The sequence below is a fragment of the Plectropomus leopardus genome, chromosome 15 (assembly GCF_026936395.1).
Source record: "Plectropomus leopardus strain MGB_pleo_1.0 chromosome 15, ASM2693639v1, whole genome shotgun sequence".
NCBI classification, from domain to species: domain Eukaryota; kingdom Metazoa; phylum Chordata; class Actinopteri; order Perciformes; family Serranidae; genus Plectropomus; species Plectropomus leopardus.
Window position 1 is genome coordinate 12,281,756 of NC_142190.1, and position 27,934 is coordinate 12,309,689.

Sequence of the window (27,934 nt, forward strand, 5' to 3'; positions counted from 1 at the left end):
ATCCTGTAGCTAAATGTGTTTTGAGGTTATAAAAGTGGCCAAATCTGAACATGGATTTATCATTGATCATGATTTTCACCAAAGAGCTGCCTGACTCTCATCTCAGACTACCAGAGAAGACAAAGTCTCTGCAGAACGATGCTACATATTTGAAAGTAGACAAGAAAGAAAAACATTTTTTTTCTTTCACAATGTTTTTCTGTAATCATCCAGCCATCCTTGATTTGCCTATGCAGAATATGAAAGAGGCTGAGTACCATAATGTGGGGTGGTAATTACTTAGTGAGTGCATCAAAGCAGACCGGCTGCTGATAACATGTCTCGACTGGAGAAAGGCGGGGTAAAGTCTCTCTTAAAATTACCTTTCTCTCTCCTCACCTTTCTTTTCCTATTCCTTTCTCCTCTGCTCACTATTTCCCCCTACAGTCTGTATGCTACTATTATCTGGGGCCAAATTCATTCTGAATGAGTCGGTCAACGAGACATAATTAAGGGTAATGACAGGGGTCTCACTATAATTACAACAAAAAAAAAAAAAGAAAAGAAAGAAAATATATCAGTAGGTGATGTCATTATGTTGTGGGGCCCTTGGAAACTCTGGATCATTTTTGAAAATATAAGGTTATGATAAAGGAAATGCAGAGGTGGAAAATGAAAGAAGGACTACAGGAGCTCATGTCCATAAAACTGTTTCAGTGTATGCTTTTGAACCATGAACATGTTTACCTTCAACTTTGACAACCCCGCTTTAATTCCAAATGCAGGCCAATTAATTTCTTACCTAAAGGTTTGTAATTGCACTCAATGTTTCAGCCCCTCTGATGACACGCGTCCGGAAAAATCCCTGTTCGGGTAAGTCAACCATGTCTTCAGATTACATTCATATACAACTCATTTACACTGGCTAATATGTTTCCGAGAAGACATAATGGTCATATTAAATGTTTCTGCAACATTGCATTTGCAGGTCTGGCAACTAAAGAATGATTAAAGCTGGGGTAGGTGGTTCCCTGAAAAAGGCAGAAAATTGGCAGATTTAAAATACACCCTCTTCCTGCAGCTCTCTCCTCGCCATCCTAGGCCCCTCCCATCAGACAAGCAAGAGCATGTGCTTCATACAGTAACCCAGAGTTTCACACACAATGATTTATCTAATCTTATTTCTCACTCTCTCTGTATAAGACAACAAATGAGACAAGAATTTGCTAGCTTTTGCATCCCACAGTTCCTCCAACTCTGTCCCTGGCACTATAAAGTGAATGTCCAGCAGCTCTGGAAACGGATCTTCAGTCAGTGCCTGTAGCAAATCAGATTCCTGCAGTGTAACCGGGTGTAACCATCCGGGTCTAGCCTGTGAAAGGGCAGCAACAGACAATCTGGTGGGGAGTCAAAACAGTCTGGGGTCAGGCCTCTACGAGCTGTGGTTTGCATTAGCTGATTGTGACTTAACATAGCCAGAGGTGAAGCCTTTCAGATGACATAATGTGATCAAGTTTTTAGCAAGTTTTACAACATGAAGTTGAATTATTTGCAGCCATGAGCTTTCGGCTTGGCAGAAGGTGAAACTGTTAACAACACGTTCTCCCCATCTCTGAAACGCTTGGCCAACATAGCCACTATATGTTTTGTTTCTCTTCAGACTTTTTTTTACCTTATTTTTGATAAATCTATCTTATAATTTTTTTTGTTTGCTCTACAGTGTATGCAGTCGTTGCAAATGCTCGAGTAGCAACTTTCCATGTAGGATTCTACACCATCGAATCAGGCTTTCACCATCTAAGTACATGTGCATCTGCATTGTAGAGCAGCCATTAAGAACTCCCTCTCTCTGAAATGACCTGTGATCGGACAAAGTCTCCCGCTACAGACCAGATTTTCGAAAGCCTGAAAACAAGCGCCAAGAGGGGGTGCAGATGTCTAGTGTTCTCTCAAACCACTTGACTTACAATATACTGAAAGATTTTCATGGGCGTTTTGCCCAATCTTATCTAGCTTTAACATCTTTTTTTTGGCAGCTCTTGGTTAAAGAAAGCTTGCGGTTGAATAATGCAAATAGAGATGTTGCCTTGAAGCATAAGACAAGACACAAACTCTGGTCTAAAGTGTACAAGTCAAGAATTTAGTACATATAACCATCACCAAGAACTCCCCTTAACAACACATTTTAGTCTCCACAGCCCGACAAGTAACTATATTAGTCTGGTCATGTTCATTAAAACAATGCCGTGTTGTAAAAGTCGCCACCTGCTTTCCTCCCGCTGCTCCTCTCCAAAGCAGAGATGTTAACATGACTCTGATCCTGAACACCAAGGTGACTCCTGTATTTCTCCCTGTGGGCTCTCTGCCTGTAAAAGTTTAAATACCTCTGGCCTTGTCCACTCTGCTATAAGCTGTATACTGTATTTATCAGTCCAGTCGGCTGCTCAGCAGTTTCCTCCAGAGCTCTGAGGGGAAAAACAGCATGAACACATCGCATGAGTGAGCAGTGCTTATTTTGGAACTGGAGTTTGATTCGAGGCTGGTCTGAGCGGGTGCAGGAGGGAATATCAGCTGACCCAGTGACTTACAAACCTCTGCTACTGTACAAAGCTGCTGCCCTTCATTTTTTCACTAAACTTACATCGTTGGGACTTGACAGATCCATAAAGCAAGAATTTTTTGGATACCATTCCTACTAACAAAATCACATCAAGGTCCTGGATGGATTGTCAAAAAGCATTTACCTTTTTTTGTAAGATTTTGTAAAGGTACTGCAAAAAGTGAGCGATAAATTGGACTTAGGCTTGTTTGTCCCATGTGGATTGCTATTTGTAGTGACCGGAAGGAAAAAGGGAAAGCTGCTGAGCTCCAGTCTTCCAGAATTAGCATTTCTTCATAACGTCATACCTTTGAGCAATAACAATTCTGTGATTATCTATGTGTTACACCTCCTCGCACATTCCCCCATGTAACAAACCTATTTGCAGCCAAAGTGGTTTCAGACAAACCATAAAGAAAGTATTTTAACTATGATTTGACCCAGCCAATCATCATATTCCCTGTTTGTGTGTTCTCATTTACTGTCTGTCTGCTGGGAACCAGTCGACGTGTCTGACTGGACTGTAAATAGCTGTAGAAGCCATAATGAAGCCAATGATAGCAGTATCATGGATTCCCAATGACCTCAGTCGGGCCAGTTAAAGTTATATGCAGGATATAATTATGCATTTTATTGGTTGGGAAGGAAGGACTTGGTAATGACATGTGGCAGCTTTAAAAGCCTCTGCAGTCCCTTTGTACGTCAAAGGGATGAGTAGACAGATAGCAGCTTGTCCTCAGGTCCGATCTGGGCTTTGACAGCTGCTGTTTCACTTCTGTGTGTTGCACAGACAGGAGCACATGCCCAGATAAATGCCTACTGCAAATGCATACACAAAGTATGCATTTAGACACAAACATACTCAAATCTTATGTACTTAAAGGTGAATTTGAACTGCACAGACATTTAAGTGGCAAAATTCCAGCTTTGTAAGCCGTTGCTTGCCCTGCAGTATACAGGAGCGCAAGGACCGATCATGAACTGTTTCTGATCGTCTGTTGAACGTTCAAATGAACTTCTGACATGTCAGATGTTTTAGTGGGTCGTCTTGTACACTTAAATCAGAGCTAAATGTCAGGTCGGTGCCTTTTTTTTCCTCACTCAATAAATCACAGTGTAACCAAAACCCAGCTAGTTTGTTGGTGCTGCTAACTTTTTAACTTGCATATGCGTATGTGAAAGAGAGAGAGAGAGATGGACAATGAGAAAATTAGCAAAAGAAAGAGAGGGAGACAAAAAGAAAGACAGAATCAAAATTTGTACTGACCAGTTTTTCCAGCTTTTTTTAGGATGGCTGTCTCCACATTATTGTGCTTCTGCATTCTGCCTTCCTACAGCCCTGGAGCTTTAAAACAAATCTTTATTGACAACTGTTGATAGCTAGAACAGTCTGCAGGAGCTGACAGACTGGTTTGTCTATTTTACACGTACAGTGTGATCACTAGAGTCACAGCTTGATAATCAGACTGTATAGTGTGAGCACATAAAAGTGATATTTGGCTTTAACTTCTATGATGGGAGTTGGACTTATACAGCATTCTAAATAAGGCTGAAATCAAACAGTGTATGCCCATCTTAGGAGAAAAAGCTTATGTATCGCTGTTAAAGCAACAAACCATGTCATTCACACACAAACTACAATACTTAGTACTGACCAAACCATTTCTGTAGTATCTGAATATGGAAACATAGGAGGTACATACAACTGCCACTGCATGCTTGGTAAGATTCTTTGGTTATTTGACATGTAGACTGTATATTTTGATAAAATACTGATTTGATTCCCCATTTAACTAATTTAAAGACTGTATTTACTTTGCCTGTACTTGTCTGTCAAAATTCTTGTGTGATATTAAGACAAAATTAAACCCGAGTGAATTTTAGATGTTTGGGTTTGTTTTGTTAAAGATAAAAAAGAGAAGATTGTTGTTTTGGCAATGGTACTAGGATTCAGGTATCAGAATCTTTTTTTATCTTTCTGTTTTGCTTTGTTTTTCTCTTGTGTTTCATAAAGGGAATACAGCAAACCCTGCGTTGTAGGATGACAATAAATTAACCTTGTCCTGGCAGCTATATTGAAAAAATTCAAATGAAGACCTGCTGCAGCTATTTAGAGATGAGAGTTCTCATCAGGTTCAAAGACAAAGGCACATGCAAACACATAAAAATAAAACAATCAGGGACATGAATATACACTCAGGTGTCACATAGAAACTTTTAACACAACAGAATCTTTTGGGGAACTCAAAGGCCTGTCGCTGTCTGCTGAGGCAGCGGTTGCCAAGGTGTTTGATTAGTCCCGTAGCCCTGAGCGGCCTCATCAAACGGCTGTGGAGATAAATGGAGTAATTGGCAAATCATTGGCACTCTCTCCCTCTGTGTTTCTGCTCTGACTCTCTACCTACACCTGCTCCCAATGACTTTTTAGTGTTCTCACCTCAACTGTCTGAACTGCTGTGAAAGACTGAATTCAATACTTTTTTTTTCTCATTCTGGTCCCCTCATGTCTGTTTCCAGAGGGCACAGACTGTAAGCATGGTTTTTATGATTAGCTCTTGGACTGTATTAATTAAAATAGGACAGACAGACCTGCAGTCATTTAAAATTCCAGCCCAATCTCACTGACAAAAAAAAAACAAAAAACTGTAGTAGAAGTGATGGGTAAAAAAAGCACAGGACTTTCACCCAGGAGACTGGTGATTGTGTCCTGAAGTCAATGTTGATTTTTTTTTTTTTTAAAGGAATAGTTTGCCAATTTTCAACCAGATTTGTATCAAAACAATGAATGTGACATTGAATTTTGGTAAGACTTTACTGAATCTAACCTGTGCCCAGAAATCTCTCCTCCCCCCCCGAACAAAATCTGCCTTTTTCTTACTAAAAATGTTCTTAGAAAAACACGTTAGTGCTGTGTTTAGCAATAAAAACTCAAAAGTGTGAAAATGGAGGCTGGAAAACTGAGATCAACTTGTAAAACTATGCAGTGCTCATGAAATATAAACCAAGAGTCTGTTACTGAGTTGCATATTTCTCACCTCAAATGTCTTCAGAAACATGTTTTAGCTTATCATATAACTGTAAAGCCGCCATTGTTTTAAACATGAGTTAGCAAGACATCACCAACCAGCCAAAGCATTTACTGATGTAATGGTGTGCTACAGTGCATTTCAGTGACATAAATGCTATACTAAATTTAAAGTTGATATTCAGTGATTCATGCCCGGGGAGGGCATGAATCACTATGATTTTGGTGATGCCTAGATCTTCCTATTTACACTCTAATCTGGATAAACCTTACAGCTTTACGCCATTACTTACAAGGTCTTAGATATCTTGTGCCCCCCATCAAAGTCAAGATCTAAGTATGCTCCTAATGGATGTTTTGAGCTTTATTCTAATGCTAGCCTGTTACACCTTTACTGTTAAGAATCAAAAAAATTTAGTTAAAAATTAATTAAAAAATACATGAACTAAACAGAAATTAACTGGTTGTTGGTTGTATCAATATTTTTTTTGGTTCTGTAAGTTTTGTTTAAAGTTGTCTTCTGTTTCTCTTTGTCTGCTCAGACTTACTGCCATCCAAGAAATCTTCTAAAACCCTTTTTGCGTGTTCTTCCAGTTTCAAGTTGGAAATCAAAGAGGACCCACAAGTGCCTGTGTGAACATCATGCAACAGTGATCACAGCAGTTGGTTCAGTAAACACAGGCTTGTTGTGTTTATTGATGTCAGACTGCTGTGACAGTTAAAAGTTTGAAGAGACAGTAATGGGTGAATATTCTAAAGAGTTTTGACTTTAAAATAAATACTACGCTAAAAACAACTCCCTTCTATTAACCAACTCCCAACGCTACCTGTACTTACTTGTTACTCCCCGCCCTCAAACCACCAGCACCCTCCATCTGCGTCTCCCTCTGTTAAGAGCAGCACTTTGCTGAGGTGGGTGACAGTAATGAACTCTGACTCAGTGAGGCTGGAAAGGATGTAAATGAATGTAGATGAGGATGAAGAGTGATTGCTCGCACAGAGGGCTCTAAAAGGTGTGTGTCAGAGAGAGAAAGTCGGAGGGAGGGAGAGAGGGAGAGAGAGAGAGAGAGAGAGAGAGAGAGAGAGATAGTGCACCCATGGGAGCTCTTAAGTGGAAATGTGCGGCCCAGTCAAGAGGAAGGCACTTCAAATATCTGTTTATCTATTAATGAGATTGAATGGATGGATTGATGAACGGGTGGGCGGATGGAAGAGTGATGGTGAATGATGGCAGATGGAAGTATAATAGTGAATGATGTGAGAGAGGAAACAGGAATGAGATGAAGAAAATAGTTTTTTTTTAAGTAGGAGGGAGGAGAGGAAGAAATTAAAGACAAGGAATTAGAAAATGAAACGGATGTAAAAAAAAAAGAAAAGGAGATCAACTGTGAATCAAAGATATCACAGCTTCAGAAAAAAGATGTGTGTGTTATTTGGCTGGGGCTTAACATCCAGCCGATTCTCTATTTTTTTTTTTTTTATATATATCTTAATTATGTTCACTGCAAGTTATTTTAGTTCCCTCCTAATTATCCTGCTGTATGAGTGAGTGTAAAAAATCATAAGAAAGAAGCAATGATTAAATCTGTCCTCATGCAGCATGGTTGGCTGACTTCTTTAAACCTAATTAATACAGAGAGTTTTAAGGCTGGAGAAAGTCTTCACTGGCATTTCTCATGTTTGAAAGCCCTGCTGTCTGCTCCACATGGAGAAGCAATGTAATATACTGTATATTGTATATATAAGTGCATATCTTCAGTGATATCATTATCAACTTCTCAGTATAACTTTCTTATTACAGCCAAGGGTCTTTTGATGCGACCACATATGCAAACATTCATTCTACTGGCTGAATTCCAGCAAATACTTACATGGAAAACAGATGCAACAAATTGTCCAAGAACCTGGACATTTTGCATCAAAATGAATTTATGGAATAACAAAATTTTTTCATTGATGGCTATTACATAAATCCTTTCCGACATGACATCATCACTTTCCAGCAAAGCTGAGTGGTGACCTCGTAAACCTCACTGAGCTGCTGGACGGTCAGCCAATACAAACTCGCACTCACATGCACTCGCACTCGCACTCACACACACACACACATACACACACACACAGATATATATAAATAAGATGCTAAAAATGTGTTCAAAAAGTTGTTTTCCCAAACTTAATGTAGCAAAACCTGTCAATAACGTGTTACTCTGATCTTTGCATCCTGCTTTGAAGTTGCAAAGATCATGTCTCTGTAAGTCAATACATGCTGCCAGATATGCAGAATGCTAATCATTAAAGTAATGCATTCAACTGTCCAAACAGCTGCTGTTATCAACTTTTTTTCATAGCATTTAGAGGGGCGGACAACATTTACGCACAGGCTTATTTCACTCTTTTTTTTGAGAGAGAAATTCTCTGCCCATTTTAAGTAAGTTAAACTGTCCTCCTTTATAAAACATCACACTATTGAGACAATTCTCTTCGCAGTGAACACACTGAGGGTCACTGTAATAATAATAATTCACCAATGCAGTATTTATGTATTGTTGGACTCAAGTTGTGGCGTATGCTGTTTTCTTTAAAAATTCTAGAGCTCATTAAAGTTATCAGAGACAAAAGTCTACAACTATATCACCATATCTGAATGCTAAAAATGTCGAGCACCCACATCTAGGTTTATGCACCAGTCTTGTCCCATGGACCACAGAAACGGAAAGTCAACATTAAGCTTAAATCTGCCATTTCCTGTGCACAGACTAATTTTGCCTTTGCTCTCCTCAGTTACGCCCTCTGCTCTGGACTGACCGCTGCAGTCAAAATAACTCTATCACTTATTACGTCCTGTCTAAAGACTACGCGTCACCTTCTCCTCTTTGACTCCTGTTGGTAAGTATGAGCTCTCTGCCATCATTCTCTTCCCCCAGCTTTAATTTACCATCTCCTGGAAAAGCTTAAAAATCATCCTGTCTTGCTAGCTGTCATCTTACTCCTCTCATACACGAGTACTACCTGCACAGATCTGAACCCTGCTCTCCTCACTGACTGCTTATCATGCTAATATAAGCGCTACATTATTCCACTTTGCATTTATTGTATGTCAGTGTGACACATCAGCTCAGTTACAGAAGTGTGTGAGTGTGTGTGTGTGAGGGAAAGAGACAGAGACAAAGAGACAGACAAAGTCGTTGTGGTTTTCAGTTGGAATAGATGAAGTGACAATTTCCAGTTGGTATAATGAACTGATATGAGGTATAACGAAATAAGACTTCAATTCCAAAGAAATGAACATAAAAAAATTGCAGCTTTCATTTCCTTAAAAATCTAAGGTAAGCCAAAGTTGAGTTCCACAATAAGAAGCAGCTTAAACTCCTTGGATCCAGTATCAAACAAACCACAGCCAAACTTAGACCCACAGTCACAGCTATAGTACAACAAAATGTCCTGTCAGGACACCACCAACAGCAGTAAGCAGATGTATTCACTTTGATTTCACAACGTACAAGGTTGATTTATTTGTCATTTTTCTTAAATGTGGTTTAAGAAAAAATAAAGTTAAATAAAGTTGACCCTAAATCCTGCTACATCTTTTTGGCGTAGAAGGAGGAGATCCTGACACCCTGACGTGGCTCTTTATCCTAACAGCCGGCCAGTTTCCGTACACGTCAGCTGGTTACTCACCCATCACTCGGAGCCTCTCGGCGCCCACCACCACCTCCTGCTCGTCGGCAGAGAAGAGGAGCTTCCCAGAGGTGGATTTGACTTCAAACATCTTGCCTCGTGCTTTAAATCCACTGGATCCTGAACCGAACACACAGAAAGAGAGGAAACATCAAAGAGGAGCGACTGGAGCTGATTTCTTACTGAATTAACTCCGTATTTGAACATTTAAAATGCATCCAGGTGGAAGACATTCAAGGTGTCCTGCAGGACCCGCTGACTTAAGCAAAAGAATACTCAAACTTTACTTTGAGAAACCAAACCCCAACATACAAGAAAGTAAATAATACTATCAATCTTATTTTATGTTTACTTTATATCAAAATGTGAAGTGTATCCAAAATTTTGCTGTATTTACTTATTTTTGTGAAGTTGTTGCAAATCATAACTAAAAGGATTTTGCAAATAATGAATTTAGAAGATCTGTTCTTTTCAACATGTTTAAGAAAATACAAATATGACTGACTAGTTTGCAAAAAGCAGAGTACTGACATAGAGCACAGTAAACTTGTTTAACTGAAAGAACAAGGTCATTTCATTTGTCATTTTTTAAGTTGCAACAACTAAAATTAAGTATTAACGTATAACTAAATTTTAAGTAAACATAAGTAGATCAAGGCAGATTGGTTTCCTACATTTATTTAAGTAAAATCAACTTGTCAACTTTTTTTTTTGGTGCCATTCATGAAAATGCTGAATATTAAGCAATCATGTGTTCTGGTTTAAGTGTGATCACAGCCAAAGATGACCCTAATATTTTACTGGGAAGTGTCACCTGAATAAACTGTTACAACCTACTGAGATAAAAAGAAAAAAAGCAACAATTTGGAGCAATTTGTGGTGAAATGTTTAGAAACTCATTCATCTAGTTGTGACCTATTTTTGAAAGAAATTGCCACCATGACATTTTACTGAAGTTCTGCAGGAAACTGAAGAAAATACTCAGATCCAAGCAGCCAAAACTGAGGCCAGTATCCTGACAAACAAGAAATGGAAAATGTAGACAACTCCCTCCAACTCGAATTGCTTTGTCTCACGCGGCCGCAGAAAATACTCGGCGCTGGGGGTGACTGATTGACATACACGCAATTGATTCTGTCACTCTCCATCTGGGATGTGAAGTTCCTCCCCATACACGAACGCCGCTTAGTCATCCAAGAGAAACATCCGAGCAGATTTCGTCTTCCTCCTCAGACCCAGAAGGCAAATGTCAGCGCACTTTTTAACGTGAGAGACACTTCCTGTGCATGTTTACACAAAGTGATTTTCATTCACAGAAGACTGCCAACTCTATTAGAGTGTGACAGGCGGAGACTGGGGGAATGCAAAGACGAAAGTGCGATCACAGAGTTATGGTGGTGCAACTGAGGACTCTGCTGGCATGGTTAAGGGGAACGAAGGAAGAATTTACGATGTGCTAATGTTTAATACTAAAAAATGAGGCAGTGACTTCTGACAGTAAGGGCTATGCTTCCTGACTTGAGAGTGTGGACTTCCCCATAGGGTTCCAAGACAGCAGTAAAATTGGCCAATTATTAAAATTCTGAGAAATAACATATCTGCTATCAATTTTCAGATTTCATTGTCCCTTCAGTTTCTTTGATCTTTTTGTTGATGGAAAATTCTGGATAGCTTTACCTTCAAAATTAAACAATCTGGAAAGGGAGTGTCATGATAAATGATCCCTATAACTCTGCAAAGCCTTACCATACTTTAAAGAAAGTTACAAATGGCAATGAAGCAAATAAAAAAACAGAAAAGAATGTGCAATTTGCCCAAGGAAAGCTTTAGAAGAAACCCTTTTCACAGACCAGTGGAATATATAAAACTTCTACATGACATTCATCTGTTACAGTTGATGTCGTCAGTGTTGTCACGTTTGATGTTTTTGAGAAATGATAATCAAAAAGTATCATATCAAAAGAAAAAGATGAATGAAATACATGAAAGCCTGCTGCGTCTTACCTGTTACAAGTTGTGTGAGCAGCTGGTTGTTGCTGTTGACAATATTGACCGACACGTTTCTGGACGACTGTAGGAATAGTGGGCGGCCCTGAGGAGACAAAGATACGTTTATTCATTCACTTTGTGGTGCAATGGTCATTAAATGATTGTTTTCTTTTTTCTTTTTAAGAACAAGTATGAGTCCTGATGAGAATAAAAGAAAAAAATAAAAACATCCTAGAAATTATTTGTTCAAGCTTAAGATGCTTTTGTCGAAGGAAAAAAGCAGTGTTTTATGTTTCAGAGTGTCCTCACTCTCAAAGTATAAACTCAGCCTGGTTTTCACAAAAAAAGCATAAAAAACATTAAATTACTTCATTTTTTGCCCATTTATGTATTTATTTATTAACTTTATGTTTTTTTTTTAAATTTCCTTTTATTTGTTTATTTTATTGCTTGTATTGCTTATGTTGTTTAAGGTCTTTTTTTGTGTTATTTTATATTGACATTTTGCGTCCTGTTGTTTCCATCATAACTTAAAGCTCACAAAAACACCAAAGTCAGAAGAACAACATCCCGACTCAGTAAAGAGCACCGTCTGAGGAGAACGTGAATGCAACATTCATCCAGTGTTTCCTGTCAACAGCGTTAGACGACTCACCCGATTGGCACACACCTGAGCTGACTTGAGGGTTGGGCTTATACAGACTGAGCCAGCTGTAACTCTAAAAAAGCACAACAGCACATATACATGCATACAAATGTACAACTTCACGCTGAACACACACACGCAATAACTGTCCGAGCGCAGACACTTCAGCCTCCTGCTCCGTTTGATAACTTCCATTTCCCAGAGTGCCCTGCACCAATCGCTTATGCTGATCACGTCGGACACTCTGCTCTTTCTGTGCCCGACTAATCTTCATGCCTCAGTCAACTTCTTAATTAGAGATAACGGCCTGACCATTGTGCTGTGCTCGCAGCCGAGGAGGGGATATGTCTTGTGTGTATAATACTGATAACATTATGGCTCTTGCCAAACTTATTGAAGTTCTCACAGTAAATACACCAAATGTATAATATGCAAGCAAGAAACTATTACAATAACAATGTGGTGTGACCTGAATGTGAAACCAACAGGAAGTTTGAAAAAACGTTAATACACAGAAGGTGCTGCATTGCTAATAATTACATTATCATTAACTGTGGAGTCGTTTGAGCAGGTCAGGTTTGACAAGTCCACTTCGTCTTTCAAGGCTCAGGAATGTGTGCACTGATTTGACTTTTAAAAATGATGGTATCACCTGAGTGCCTTGGCAGCAAAGTTATTCTTATTTTTGTTTATTTCTAATGTGCTTGCCATTGTCACAATAATTTACCAAGGGAGAAACAATCCCAATGCAGCTTTTATGCTCTACCGGCTCACATAGTTTCCACCATTATAGATAATTTCCAGAGTCTAATCTAATTGTTGTGAAATATTGCTGCAAGAGAGAGCTTTTTGGTTTTTCCCATTTACTTCGAGTAAACTTTGCCTCACATCAGTGCTCAAACGGAGTCCAGATAAGAGCTCTCGAGCAGATTTGCTAAAAGCAGCCCAATCGGGATCCAACTAAAACTTCCTTAAAACTACACTGAGGCAGTTTCATGAAAAGCTGTACTTTAGGGGCAGAGTTCAAAAAGGAGTGCAACTGTACTGGGATTGAAAATGTGCCAAAATACACAACACAAAACAGAACAAAACTGAAGAACTGACCATTTGCTCAAATAGACCGAGGCTCTTTCACACAACAAAGCTCTGAAAACATCACTAAAACTACAATTAATGCCTCACTTTTAAGTGCCTCAGCAAACCAGTCAATTTGCAGCTACAGTTTATATCCATGGTTGTGACGCTTCATACACATCTTCCCCCCGGCAGCACAAAAGATCTACACAATCAGCACAGTTTCAAAGTGAGTTTCAAAGATTAGTCATCAGTTCAGTATCTGACCAAATGTCACCCCTTCTGCTCCTGATATGACATCAAAGTAATGTCCAGAAAAGTGTTTTTGCAGAACATTATGTCACAGTGAAGTTGACCTATGACCTTGGTATAAGTGGCATCACTTCATCATTTTAATCCTATAAGACATTTGAATGAAATGCTGTCATAACAATGTATGGATTCTTAAAATTTGATTTCTAAGAAATGTTTTGAGTCACAGTGACCTTGACCTTTGACCTTCAACCACCAAATTCTAATCAGTTCATTGCTGAGTCCACATTGCACCACATTTGAGGAAATTCCCTCTAAGCTTTCTTGAGATATCGCATTCACAAGCATGAGACAGATGCAAAGTCACAGCTCATTCATCCAAGTGGACGTTTCTGCCAAATTAAAAAAATTAAATAAAAATAAATTAAAAAACAAAAACAAATATATATATATATATATATATATATATATATATATATATACACAATGTATATCTCACAGTATGAAATAGGTCTGTTGAATTCTTGGTTGCATTCTGTGACAGACTGCGTGATGTCCGTTTTGAGGTATGGCATTTTTGTTTTGAGGTATTCTTAAAAGAAAAAAAAACACTAAGTAAACCATTGCATTGTTGCACTACTACGAAAATAGAAAAATAACAAGCTTTGCAACTGGGTTTGAGAATGGGGCTTTGTCAGTGAGTCAGTGCTCACTCGTTAGCTCTCATTACCTGTGGCTCTGCTGACATCAGTGACAGACAAAAGATGGAGGACATGAAAAACATGTCTCACCAGTGAGCAATGCAGTCTACAGGAAGAGGAAATGGGTGATTTCACAATTACTTGTATCAGTAAATCTACTCATCTATTCATTCATTCATCCATTTATTCAGGAGTGAGGTTGGGTCATTTCAAGTAAAATGGGACAAATAAGGTTTTTCATCTTGGTCTTTTTAAATATTAGCAGCCAGACACCAAACATGTTATTGCATTATTTACACAAATGTGCTTTACATGAAACAATCATTAGATATTGGTTTAAGATAAACAGAATGGTCAAAAGAGTAAAAAAAAAACAAACAAACAAAAAAAACCTGATTCCAGAACCTGAAAGGCAAATTATGTGGCATTTTGATCTGTTCTTTTTGGTAATAAGATTAACTAATGCATTTAGGTAAAATGGGACAAAAAATAAGATAAGATGCAACATTTTAAAACCAATGTGCTTCTTGGCTTGGCTTGAGTTATGCTATTGTGAGCCATCTTGTCATGTCAAAGACATTCTTGGTATATTAGTCACTTAAGACACATTGGATATGCTGCAGTGAACCCATTTCAACCACAGTCCAGATTTAGCAATAACACATGCATGTCCATTGTAGACACAATGACACCAAGAAAAAGGCAGCAAAAGAACACGGAAAGTGTAGCAAAAAGGTTAGAGTGAGTCTACATTAATGATTCAATGCATTTTGACTGAACTTAATTGATTTATCTATTTAAAAAAACTTGATGTGTTGGAAGGTCCAAATATTGTAAGTATTTCACTTGGCAACATATTTTCTTTATAGAAATACAGCAGACACACAGAGCAGGTTCTTCTTCAGAATTTTAGGTGGTTTCTTGGTAATATACCAAAAAGTGTCCCAAATTACCTGACTTCACCCCATTTTTTCATTCATTCTCTAACTCAACTCATATTAAAACATACCCATTGGTATTCCAAAAATTTAATAAAACCATGGTCTGAATTTGATGGCACCCAATCTGTTTTATAATTCATACCCGCCTGATGAGAGACACAGGGCAGTCTATATTCTACGGGACGATGATGTATATAATGTGGTTTTCTTCACTGCACCCAGTTTGAGCTTGAAAACCCCACACACAGAGGAGACTACAGTGTGTAATGGCAACCAGCTTATCGTTCCATCTCTCTGCACAGTTTTTTTCTCTGCTACAGTCTCATGAAATGCCTCAGAGAGGCTACTGCAGGAGTCTTTTGGGGCTGTTTGTGTACAGTACATGTGTTTAGTTTGTTGTCGTGTGGTGCCTCTGATCCACTCATTCTCCCTCTTCTCTTCGTTACTAATGCAACAGACCATATTACTCCCAGCAGGACACCTCTCACACAGAGAGGAATCAGAGAGAGAAAAAAAAAGAGAGAAAAGTGAGATGAGAGACTTGGAGAAAGATGTGGATTGGAGTTGGTTATAGAAATATTTCTTGAAGGCAGAGCTGCTCCAAAGGCTATGAAAAAACTCACTGGTTGAATTACACCACAGTAAGTTGAGCTAAAGGACCAATTTTGGGGTGCAATACACAGGCCCCTTCAGAAATTCACCCTGGTCTCATCAAAGAAATCTGTAGCTTAGCACCAAAACTCCCTTTGTTGAGGAGCACACAGGTACTGCAGCAGGCTGTGATGGGTGGTGGATGGTTAGCTGATCTATTAACTGATGACTTATTTGGAAAATAAGCTCATTCGGTATTTAGTAAAATAGAGCATTTTTTGCAGATTATATATCATACATACATATATATATATATATATATATATATATATATATATATATATATATATATATATATATATATATATATATATATATATATATATATATATATATATATATAAGGATTTTGCAATGAAATGGACCAAGAAGTTCATTCCTTTTGACAAGAATCTATATCTCTCATATAGAAAATAATGAGAGAAAGCCAGTCGATCGGAGCACAGAGCTCCATAGGATCTTCTGTTACTTCAAACTTAACCAGTTCTGGAGCAGGTTAGGTATACAGCATGAGTGATGGTGATGTACCCCTGTAATTGTGAACAATAGTTGTAAAGGTAGACGAACTGACAGCTCCACCAAAATGAGGTTATTCAATCTTGATCGCCCCCTGGTGTCTGACTGCAGTACAGGTCCTAAGACCCACCCCTTCAAGTTAGTTAATGGTCATCGGCTGACCTAAAAAGTCAAAGTACACACCAAATAAATGTTTCCCAAAGATGGTTTCTGTCACTGGTGGTAGTTCACATCACTGTTTGTTCAAGTGTTTTTTCATGATCAGTTTGGTTTTATTGAGTTATTAAATTATAAAAAAAAGGGGGCTTTTCCGCCATGATTGGCAGCCATGAAAGCCAATCTGCACACTCGCATTCAATGCAGCTGCCTGCGATTGGTCGGACGTGTGTTTGGGTGGGAACTCTCCACCACAGAAATCGCTACTGCAAGATGGCAATGCTCGTATCTCGGATATTTTAACCTCACTGTAGCATAGCAGGGATAAGTGTAAGCATTGTCCATCTTAATTTACAGTCTATGGTTGTAACCCTGAAAAATCAGGGTTAAACCTGCAATATCTCACTAACCTCAAAGCCTGCTACCCAGCACAGGCCTTTGGTAACAATACCCAATTCACTTAAACTGAACAAAGCCAAACTGAGAAAGAGATAGATGCTCTAAAAAACAAAGAGAAGATACATGGCGAGGAGACTGAATGGGAGAGAGATAGCGCAAGAGGCACTGGGCTGTTGAGACCAGACTACAACTGCAACACACAGCAGGGGTCTTCATTGGTTTGAGTTTTGAATCTGTCTTTCTATTCTCTCCTGGACTGACTTTTTTTTTTTTTTTTGCCATCGCCTCCTCTTTGAAATTAACATTCTTCTCACCTTCTCTGCAAAAGCTATAGTAGCAGCCACCTACCCCTCTGTCTGTCCTCTCCTCTGTTTATTCCTCTCTCAGCTCTTGTTATCGTACCTTGCCTCCCCTCATACCTCCTATTTGCCCTTTCCTTTTGTATTTGTCTCTATTCTACATCTCACACCAGGCTTATTTCTCAGCCTCATTTTCTTGTATTTTCAGGCAAATATTTATATTTTACAATGTAAAAGGAATCCTTTACTGTCACTACTGGTCTGGTATCAGCCTCCAGCCCTCCTCCATGTGCTTCATATCCTAGCTATATGAGCCTGTATTTATATGTGTGAACATGTTGCTGACTGATGTTCATACGTTGGCCTGCACCAACAAAACCTGTTTAACACAGTGCCAAATGAATGCACCAGAAATCAGCCAAATCTGGACTTCATTTCAATATGAACATTTGCCATGCCCTGATATTACACCGCAAACATGTTGTGCTTGTATGATTTGTTGTTGAACTTGGCTGCTTCCTTCCTGGGCATCACAGCCTGTCAGAATATGCTTGCTGGCTTCCCAACTCTCTCATTCTAATTCAGTCTTCCTCCATCTGTCTCCCCCTTTCTGTCTCTACTTCTTCTTCCTCTTCTTCTCTCTCATTCCTCATCTTCGTCCTCGCTCTGCTCGCTTTTGCTCCCTTACTCTCTCATGTTCCTCTCTGCTCTCCTATCTCCATCGCTCATCCTCGCTCAGCTTGCGTAAGGTCCTAGACAGCAGAGATAAAGCGCGCTGCTCTCTTGCATTATCAAGCCATCCGTCCAGTACCTGCACACAGCTATTATCACTGCCAGAGTATAGACAGAGGGAGAGAGTGCATATCACTGTATCGTGCCCATCTCTCCATTTCTGTGACATCTTGGATACCCCTCCTGCAGTTGTAATATGGACAGCAGGAAGCACACCAGAATCTTAATTTTGCAAACAGGGGACCTAAGACGCATTTTGCATTCAGTTCGGTCAACACTAAAGACTTCCTGTAAGAAAGCGGATGCTATGGCTCTGCGCAGCACACTGGAGAGCATCCGCTTCTATCCCCACCAAGGAGCACTGATGGAGCCATATGGTGCTTGTCATGATGTCATGTCTCATCTTCTAGTCTTGTCTTATTTTCTTGTCTTGTTACGACAAGCAATGAAATTACATTAGAAATCTTGTTATGACACATCTTCTCTCATCATGACATAAAGTGGCACAAAACATTCTTGTTTTTCTTTTTTTAATGAGGTGACATGATATGAAATGAAGTGAGTATGCAATGTCTTGTTATGGCATGACACAATATGTTTTTGTCACACTATGGCATTTCTTGCCATGGCATGGACTGATTTTAAATCAGATTTCAGATTTTCTTGTCATAACATGGGATTCCTGACATGATGCTATGTGGTGTGGCATGACATGATTTGTTTTGTCCTGTTATGACATGACATGTCTTGAAGGCTTTGAGTCCTTGCTGAAATCTACTGTTTCACAAAACCAAAATTAATACCAAGAATAATTTATAGAAAAAAAAATCTCAGTAACATACTGATTACTGAAGTAAACAAAAACCTGCTTGAGTCACAGCGGGCAGGGGCGTGTCTAGCGAGTGGCATGGGCCATCCCTTGGGAAAGTTGTCATGTTGTACATCTTTATAGACATTCTATGTCACATACCTGCAAAAACTTCCAAATTTAGAAAGGGAACACAGATGCATTAAAAGTTTAAAAGAAAAAAAAAATATCATCCTGTTGTCGGCTTCTGCTACAAGTACATATATTTTCATTTTATGGGAAACACTGCCTCTACAGTTACAAACCCAAGGTTAATTCCAAAAAACCCTGCCTTTGCTCCTGATTCACTAGTCACTGTACATTCCAGCCAAAGCTTTGGGCGATGACTGCAAGAACAGATTGCAGGCATAAGAAGCTTAAATGACTTTTCAAAGCCTCTGCTTGGCCTTTGGGCCACTTGGACATCAGGAACAAACTTGAACTACAACTGCTGCCCCCTTAGCTTGAAACAATTGCCTCCCTGTGGATGTTTTCTGAAAGGAGACACAAGGGCAGATCCACAGCACACTAGACAGACTACACATCCTATCTGACCTGGGATGATTCAGGATCCACTATGAGGAATGGATATAAAAAAACACATTTGGGCTACTCGGCTTAGTCTGCTGACACTATAACCTGACCCAAATGTGTAGCAGGAAATGGATCAATGCTTTTGTGGGAGCATGCTGTGTAGTTCCCCTCCACACAATCTGTATCTACGCCTTTGCGAACATAATCCAAGCTCTGCTAGAGCAACATTTAGACACTTAATGGAATCAATACAAGTTGTAAACGCAGGTGGGATGGAAGCAGTTGTAGTTTGACACTTCCAGTACGAGTCCCAACAGGATTGTCTCACATGCTTTATCCACTGTGTAATGGTGTAGGCTTTGGGACTAAAATTCACACCGTCACACTCACAGTCATTAGCCACTCATCTCTTCACACTGTTGCACCCTCTCACCTCCAGCGGCGCATTACTCTCCCAGTGTTACACTCTCAGTCTGTGTTTTGGTGCTGTGGCTAATTAGTGTGTAAGAAAAAAAAGAGTGACTACCTTGCAGTTATAAGCCTCTGCGCACCAATCAAGTTGCACTTATAGTTTAAACCCATGTCTGTGAAAACATGGATGGTTCAAACGTATCCTCCCCCCGCACATTGTTCAATGACCAGAATTTTTTGGCATAATATTATGATGTCACAGTGAAGTTGACCTTTCACCTTTTAGATATAAAATGTTATCACTTGATCCTTATATCCCATTATACATTTGTGTGAAATGTTGTTGTAATTAGCGTATGCATTTCTTAAGTTATGGCCAAAAACCTTGACCTTTGACCACCAATTGGACATTTGTGCCAAATTTGAAGATATTTCCTCAAGGTGTTCTTGAGATATTGTGTTCATAAGGATGGTAAAGACAAGGTCAGACTGGACTTTGGCCTTTGACATAAGTTCACCAAACTCTTACCAGTTTATTGTTGATGCCAAGTGGTACATTGAGGTAAGACCCTTTGAAACCCTGGCTGATATCAGTTTTTTGGTGCAGGATTCAAGATGCCATATACAAGCATTGAAACCATAGCATATTGTTTTGATTTAAACATGAAAAAAAACCAATGTGCATCTTGTTACAAAATTACAAGAACTTTTTTAAAGTTATAAGAAGTTTGACCTAAAAAAAAAAAGAAGGAAGATGTAAATAGAGTTGCATATACTGTATAGTTATCATAATTTTATATTTAAAATGCATTACAGAAATATATTGAGATATTATTTTGGCATTTTTTATTTCCTTGTTTGTTTTTATTCTTTTACTGTTCTGTTTTGCTTATTTTTATGAATTTTTCTTGTAACTTTTACTAATTGATTCTTTTTCTCTTCTTTATGTTTTGCAAAGTTGCTCATTGCTATCTTCTTATGTTCTTGAAAAAAACAGGCCAATTTGCTCATGTTTCAAAGGGTTAGGCTAATTTTGCTAGCTCTATAAAACTCACTGGGTGTGGCTATCCTTATAGAATGAACATCCAACAAGAACTACTGGTTAAATTAAAAAAGAAAAACAAAGAGAAATCCAGCATCTCAATGATTTATGCTATGCATGTTCTACCTTTGTATTCAAATCTAATGCGAGTCTGTCTAAAATGAAAACAGTAGGGTATTAGTGTGTCTTTCTGTGAGTGACTTACTGGTTTGGATTGGATTTCTTTGGCATAGAGGGGTTGGAGGAACTCAGAGTCCCCTTCCAGTTTCAGGCCCTTCTCTGTTATTCTCAGGTTGCCCATGCCATCCTGTGAGGAACAAAGACACAGTCACAATTAGTTTATAGAGTCTTATGATTTTAGAGCAAGTATATATCGGCTGGTCATGAATTCAACACATATCCATCTGCAAAAAAATAAATACAAATCATTGATGTGTCTGAGAATCAAATTGTCAATGCAGCCATTGCAACAACTCACCTTATTTCTTCAGGCATTGTGCCAAAACATGGCAACACCTGACAATCTGACATATCCAACCACCAATCAGTTTTAAAGTGAAAGCAGTCACTGGATGCGTATTGAATACACTCTAAATGTGACAGAGTTATTACAAAGATTGAATTTATGCCAAGTTTTAATGATGTTTTCTCAATTTTTGATCTATATTTGCCACTGTTATCAACATCAATAATGAGTCAGTGCAGCACTTGTCAGCAAGCCAAGACTCTTCACAGACTTCTCTTCATGGATTTCCTGCCAATATGGTGCAGAGCCATGAACATTCATCGCTGGCTGGGTCCAACACCTGCCATTTTATTTCTGACACCTGCATTTTGATAACACCTGTTATTTATCTACATGGCAAGATTGCTGTGTGGGGAAAAATTAAAGTCAATATCACACACACCTGATGTTGTGAGGGTAGATGTTATTTTGTTACACACTCTCAGATTACTAGGGACAAACTCTCAACACTGTACACAGACCATATTAGACTCATTACACTGTCTCCCGAGTTGATCAGCTGCTCTAATCTCGTTTAATCTTTTTTAATGCAGAGATAGTGGTTGATGCTTGACTTCAGCATTAGTTGTACAAACTGATCTATAGACCAATGTGGTGTGCATATTGAATACATAAACAGGGCTGGCCTCATACTGGTCTTTATTATCAAATGCAAGATAATATGTTGTTCTAGGGTTAGGGTTATATTGTTGTATTAAGTGAGGTGAAATTACCATTTTTGTCAATGGAGTCTGGCCTTGAAGACAGAATAGATAAATTTTACTTTTAGTTCAGCTTCCTGTCAAAGAGGGCTGCTGTTTCGGTAAGTACTGAACTGGATAAATGAGACTTGGTACATACTATACGAGTTGTGTGAGAGTTTGTAAACTGATATTTTGTTATAGTTTTGCTGTCATTAAACATGGATCACATTTACTTAAGTTCATCACAGATCTTCTCAGTTTTTGGATTCATCCTTCATTGGTTTTCTTCACAAATTCAACATAACATAGGGTGAGTGATTGATACACAATTTCACTCATCTCCACCAATCATTGTTATTATGATTTTTGTTCATGTTTGTTCTTTATTTTCATTTTGTTTATTTGTGTTTTTACTTTTGTTTTCTTACTCTGTATAGTGGCCTTGGGTACCCTGAAAGAGCTATGTATATATCAAAGTTATTCTGATTATGATTATGATTATGAATGTGAATGTAAATGTGAATATGAATATTATTATGATTATTACAAATGGCCATTTGGAGGATGAAGTATTGCTTTAAGACTGAAGACTGCAATGCATTTGGCAAACCACAGTCATCAGTGTAACCTGAGAGCTCAGAGGCATCCTATTTGGGAAATCAAGTGCACAGTATTTACATAAGAGGAGGTTTATGTGAATTTGGTACAATATTATATTGTAAATTTCCTATTTAGTACAATTGCAGATTAATATTGAGAAGAGCGAGGATGTGATGTGTACATAAGGATTCAGTATCATCCAGTTATGAATAAGTTCATTCATCTGACTTGGATTCACTGACTGGCTTCATTTTAGGCTCAGAATAACTTAATTATAACTTCAACAAGAAAGCTGATAAGCCTCAGTCAAAACTGCATGTTTCACTTTAAAGTTAACACTTCTATATTTTGTCCTTGTTTACTTTTTCAGACAGACACCCAAAGGATAAATTTAGTTTCTCTCTCTGGAAGCCAAGCTCATTTAAACCCAGCAAAACACCAAATGCTTATGCATGTTGTAAATGGTAAATTTACTGAAGCACTCTCAAGTGGCAGCAGGCATAGAACATTATTTTATAAAACCGGGTAAATAAACAAATTTGGGAGCAACCTCAAGGCTGGAAAGTCTATTTTTCAAGGCGGTCAGTGAATGAAATTCTCCAGTCGGCAGCAAAACAGACATGATTCACTTTGCCTCACAAATACAGTCTAGGTATCTAAATGTAAGGCTTTGCCTTTTATCTACATTGTTTGTTTTATTGCTCTTTCACTCCAAATCTTATAAAAACAATAAAATGGAGTGCAGGCATTTTAAGTCAGTCAAATTTATTGCAGCAGTTTTTTTGAGATAAGTCCATTGTCTCAGTCTTTATACCAAAATAGCAATGGACCAAAAGATATTAACCAGCAATGATAAGAGGAGATTGGCTCAGGGGCCACTTTGATTCAAATAAGACTAGCAAGACTGACGCTTCACTTTCCATCCAGTCATTATATATATATTAAAAGAGATCACCAGCTGGATTGTTTCAAAGATAAGACGTCAATGTGATAGAAGAGTAAGAAAGAGGGAGAAAAAAGCCGTCTATCTGCCCATGTGATCTTCTCCTGCAAAAGACTTTTTTTGTTTTCCCGCTGTCTTTTGATCCCTCAGGCTCTGACGAGCAAATGGAGATCAAGACCCCTTGAAATCCCAAAGTAACTGAGGACTGTTTTCAAGCCTCCTTCATGTAATCCTTACCCCCTCTGTGTAAAACATATTAAAATTCTGGCACTGTTGTGGCAACAGGGGGGTTAGTCCTGGACGTGTTGCGATTGTCAATTATCCCCAGGTGGAAATCAGCAGGCCTGTCAGAGAGGGCCTGCAGACGTTATTTAAACTCAATTTCTGACACTTTGATGACGAAAATCAACTGTAAGAAAGGAGACATATATCTTCCCAACTTGGAGGTTCTCACCAGAATATTCTTAAACACTGGTCTTCACAGGCATATTGATTTCTATTAGAAATATCCACAGATTCATGTGGTTCCTCTTCACTGAAATACACAGCATACGCTGAGTGATTCATCCCACTGGCTACTTCATATCTTAAGTCTGGATAATCGCTGAAGATGCATAATAGCTGAAAAGTAATGTTACTTCAGTCTGTATCTCGTCCTCTCCATTTCAAACACCTTTTTTTTTCTCTGTGGAGATAAGTTGTACTTACAAAGAACTGGATTTCAGAAATTCAACTCATGTGGAAAATTGAAATACAACCCCGAATCAGGTCAATTTCATAAATTTCATAAAGAACTGACTGTATGAGTATTATAATAGAATAATAATGCAGGGACACTTTTTTTTGTTTCTCTTGTAGGAGCAACCTTGTAAGTGCCATGATGACTGCCATTGTCCAGTGGAGAACTACAGCTAATTGTGAATGCACAGTAGCTAGATGAGAAAAAAGAAGGGAACCCACAAGAAGTTGTTGTGACAAGTTGTCAGGGACAGAAACTATCGGCTGTTGAGGATACAAATGCTTTGAAGGATTTAAATAAATGTCTGTAAAGTGAAGGTGCAGCTACACAAGGCTGCACTGAAAGCTCTGGGAGTACCAGAAGCATTTTCTGATTTCTCTATCAAGTCTTACCATTAAAGCATACTCATATTTGGTAACAGCATAAATGCTTTGAGCTATACAATGTTGATTTAAAGGCAAGGGAGTTATTTTGGATTCAGCCTTGGCTTGACTGCCTCAGAAACGAACTGGGTTTGACTGTGCTATCAGCATGTAGAGAGACACATACACAGTACCATTCCTCCCTGCAATACTCAAAACTGATTGGCTATCTGAATAGTGCACAATGTGTGTTTGATTACACCTGTTTCTAGTGAAGAACAGCTCTGCTAACCTACTGACACAAACATAGCATTTTTCAAAAGTTTCCCAAATAAAAGGATCTTGCCGGTTTGCCGGTGGAATGCTTTTTATGAGAAGTAGCAACAGCAGGAAAAGTTTAATTTGTATCAGTACGAGCTTAACCCAGCTCCTACATGGATGAAAGTACAAAGACACACTGGAGGGAAACTAAACTCCAAACCACAGAGACTCAGGTGGAAGCTAAAAAAGTACTGAGAGTGGAATACTTCTTAAAACAGAGCTTTCTCTCTGGTCTCGAGGACAGACGAATACCGGTTTAGCTGTTGAGGACACAGCTAAGGGGAGGAGACCATCGCGAGTTGGTAGAGGTCAGTCGGTCGGCCCTGCAAACAAGCAGGACCGCAGCAGTGCGGCTTGGCGTGGCTATCCCCTGCTGTGAGGCGGTAATAGAAAGGGATGTCTTCATGGCTTGGTTAGGCACAGCTAAAGCCGACAAACCTGGGGCCATGGAAAAACCCTAATAGGTAGACTGTTTGACTGTTTCAGCACCATGGAGAGAGGCACACAGAGAGCCTGGGGCTGTGTACAACCTCTGACAGCATATTCCCTATATAGTGCACGATATTTATTCTTGCATGCAAACATGACAGAGATAGCGACAACATGAGGAAAAGACTGATGAAGATTTATAGGGATGACCTGATCAGAATGGAGACATGATTACCGTGCCTGATCAACACATCTTTTAAGTGATCAGTGAATCAGTGTTAAAGTTTAGCTATAATGCTACTTTGAAGTGGAATCATGATTATATTACTCTCTTATAGTGTTCTGTACTTTTATTACAATGCTACACTAAATGGATTTGAGAGACATTTCTGAAGACACATTTTTTGTTTACTTAGTTATTTTGTTAAAAAAGGGGGAAAAAACAAGGACTGCACTAAGTGGAATTGGGGGCATGTTTCTGTTTTTTTATTTTAGTTTGTTGCTTGGTTATTTGATAAAATATGCTGCACTAAGTGGAACTGTGATAAGAGCCATATTTGTTTACTTTGTTATTTTGTAAAAAATAAAATTAAAAACCCTTAAAGTACTATTTAGATGCAGACACTGTTTATTGTATTGCATTGTAGTGCCATTAAACTGTCAAGCAAATACACTGGATTGATTTTGATTACTTTAAAGTACTTGAAGCGTGCATTGTGCAGCTATAATATACAGTTAAATACAAGTATCGGATTGGAACTTGGTATTAGCAGATACTCAATATCAGATGACTCTGACTGGGATATTGGGCAAAAAAAATTAAATCAGAGCATCCCTACTGGTTTATTCTCATTTATATATATATATATATTTATTTATTTCTTTATTTATTTATTTATTTATTTATTTTTCATTTTTCCTAATACATACATTTAAGTTCTATACAAGCAACAACAAAAACTAATTTTATGTAATTTGTCTTCAGGGTTTTTGGATTCTTTTTTTTTTTTTTTTAAATTACTTTTTGGGCTTTTTATGCCTTTATTGCATAGGAGGCGAAGCATGAAAGGGGAGAGAGAGAGGATGACATGCAGCAAAGGGCCAAGGCTAGAATCGAACCCGCAGCTGCTGCAGGTAGGACTTAGCCTCCATACATGGGGCACCCGCTGCCACCAGGTGCCCCAAGGTCTGTGGATTCTTATCAATTAACTGAAAGGAAGAGAAAAATCTAGAGAAGTGTGGCCAAAGTTGTAGGGAGGATAAAACTGAGAGTGTAATCCAATGAGAAAGGGTGAAAACATTTTGTTTAATGTAATCCAGCTGCATCTGTCAGTCAAATCATAATCTTCATCTCACTGAAAGACTGCAATTAGACTTTACTCACAACACTGAGCACAGCTGCACTGTCTGCAGCTACTTTTTCAGCCGGAATTCTTTCTTTTCATTCTCTGCAGTGAGCAGTGCGCTGCAGCCGGCACAGCGAGGCGAGCAGCCATGAATAATTCAGGAGCGTTCTTACCAGGACAGAGGCCTCTGAACACTCAGGTGTGCCTCCTTACCTCTCCTCTTCTCCTTTTCTTTTCCTCACCTGCTGCCTTTCATCTCCTTCTAATCCTCACCCTTGTTTGGTCCCATTGCTGATCATCCTGTTTGTCAGTTTTAGATTCCTATTACCCCGTTTCTTTCCTTTTTTCCATCTTTGTCTGTTGTCTCTCATTTCCCCCGTCCCTCAAAATATTCCCCGACTTCTCTTTCCCTCTCCTGCCACATGTTTTTTCTCTGAATCTCTCTCCTCACCTTCCCTCCTTTCTTCACAACATTTAAAATAACTTGCTGTCGGAGCACAAATAACAGATTATGCCATGATTCAGATGACTGTCATTACAGTGACAATAATATAATTTCAATAATAGCACTCAGTCACTAAGACAAACAGAACCTGCATATCTCTACTGCCAAAACTCCAAACCTTCACCCTCTATGACACCCATATTTTACATCTAATGTGCATAATGTCTTTGATCACATTACCCTTGTGTGGTTGAATTGTGCTGAGAGGTCCAAGCAATAGTTTTAACTAGGTGTTCCTAATACACTGGCATCAGAGTGTATGTCATAATCTAATCAGTAGATTGAATTTTTATGAGCAATTTCATGCTTAAAAGGTGTGTCATCCATTCATCCATTTATTAACCTGCGTGTCCTGTTCAAAATCCATTCGCTTTCCAGTCCTGCAACAAAGACGCATACCGGCATAAGAGGCAGGATAGAGCCTGGATGGTCTGTGTCCTGCCTTTCATCACTATTTGTGCCTTTAAATGGAGTCATGTTTACAGTAATTATGCTGCCAACTGACCTTAAAAAAACAGGATAATGTAGTATTTAATAACTTAACACGTGTACACGCTGCTTGTTACACACAGAGAACCACTTGGATGGGTTGCGAATGGGTGAAAAAATACCACATTAATGAGGAAAACATAAATTACATTTTCTAAAATGTGAACATAGCAGAGAGCAGAGCAGAGCTGCAGAGCTGCTGTCCGACTTCCCACTAAGAGGGATATTCTTTATGCACGACGAGCAGCAGAATTTCATTGATTATTTCAGAAACAAAAACTTTTATTATGTTTACTCTGTCAAGTTTCCCTTTGATTTTAGTTTTACTGCTCAACAGGTCGATGATATTTGCTAGAGTGACATTTTTGCTCTGACTGCATTACTCTCAGCAGAAAACCACTCGCTTTTCAATATGCTGAATCGACCATATAAATAGTTGTATGCAGGATCACCTGGCTTTCAAAGAGAATGGGATTGGTTGAATTCATATGCCAATGTGTGTGTCTGGACCAGCTTT

The 27,934-nt window shown here is 38.7% G+C and overlaps 1 protein-coding gene across 4 annotated transcripts in view; it reads right to left on the reverse strand.

The window, feature by feature from the left end:
- The window catches only part of sgcd (sarcoglycan, delta (dystrophin-associated glycoprotein)), a 323,685-nt gene that overhangs the window by 67,098 nt on the left and 228,653 nt on the right, over positions 1-27,934 (reverse strand). For all 4 annotated transcript variants that reach the window (XM_088089010.1, XM_042498784.2, XM_088089011.1 and 1 more), the window contains 3 exons: positions 20,680-20,781; positions 11,289-11,376; positions 9,285-9,404 (listed from right to left, as the gene is read on the reverse strand). In XM_088089010.1, the coding sequence (XP_087945136.1) occupies positions 9,285-9,404; positions 11,289-11,376; positions 20,680-20,781 (310 nt within the window). The remainder of the gene's footprint in view (positions 1-9,284; positions 9,405-11,288; positions 11,377-20,679; positions 20,782-27,934) is intronic.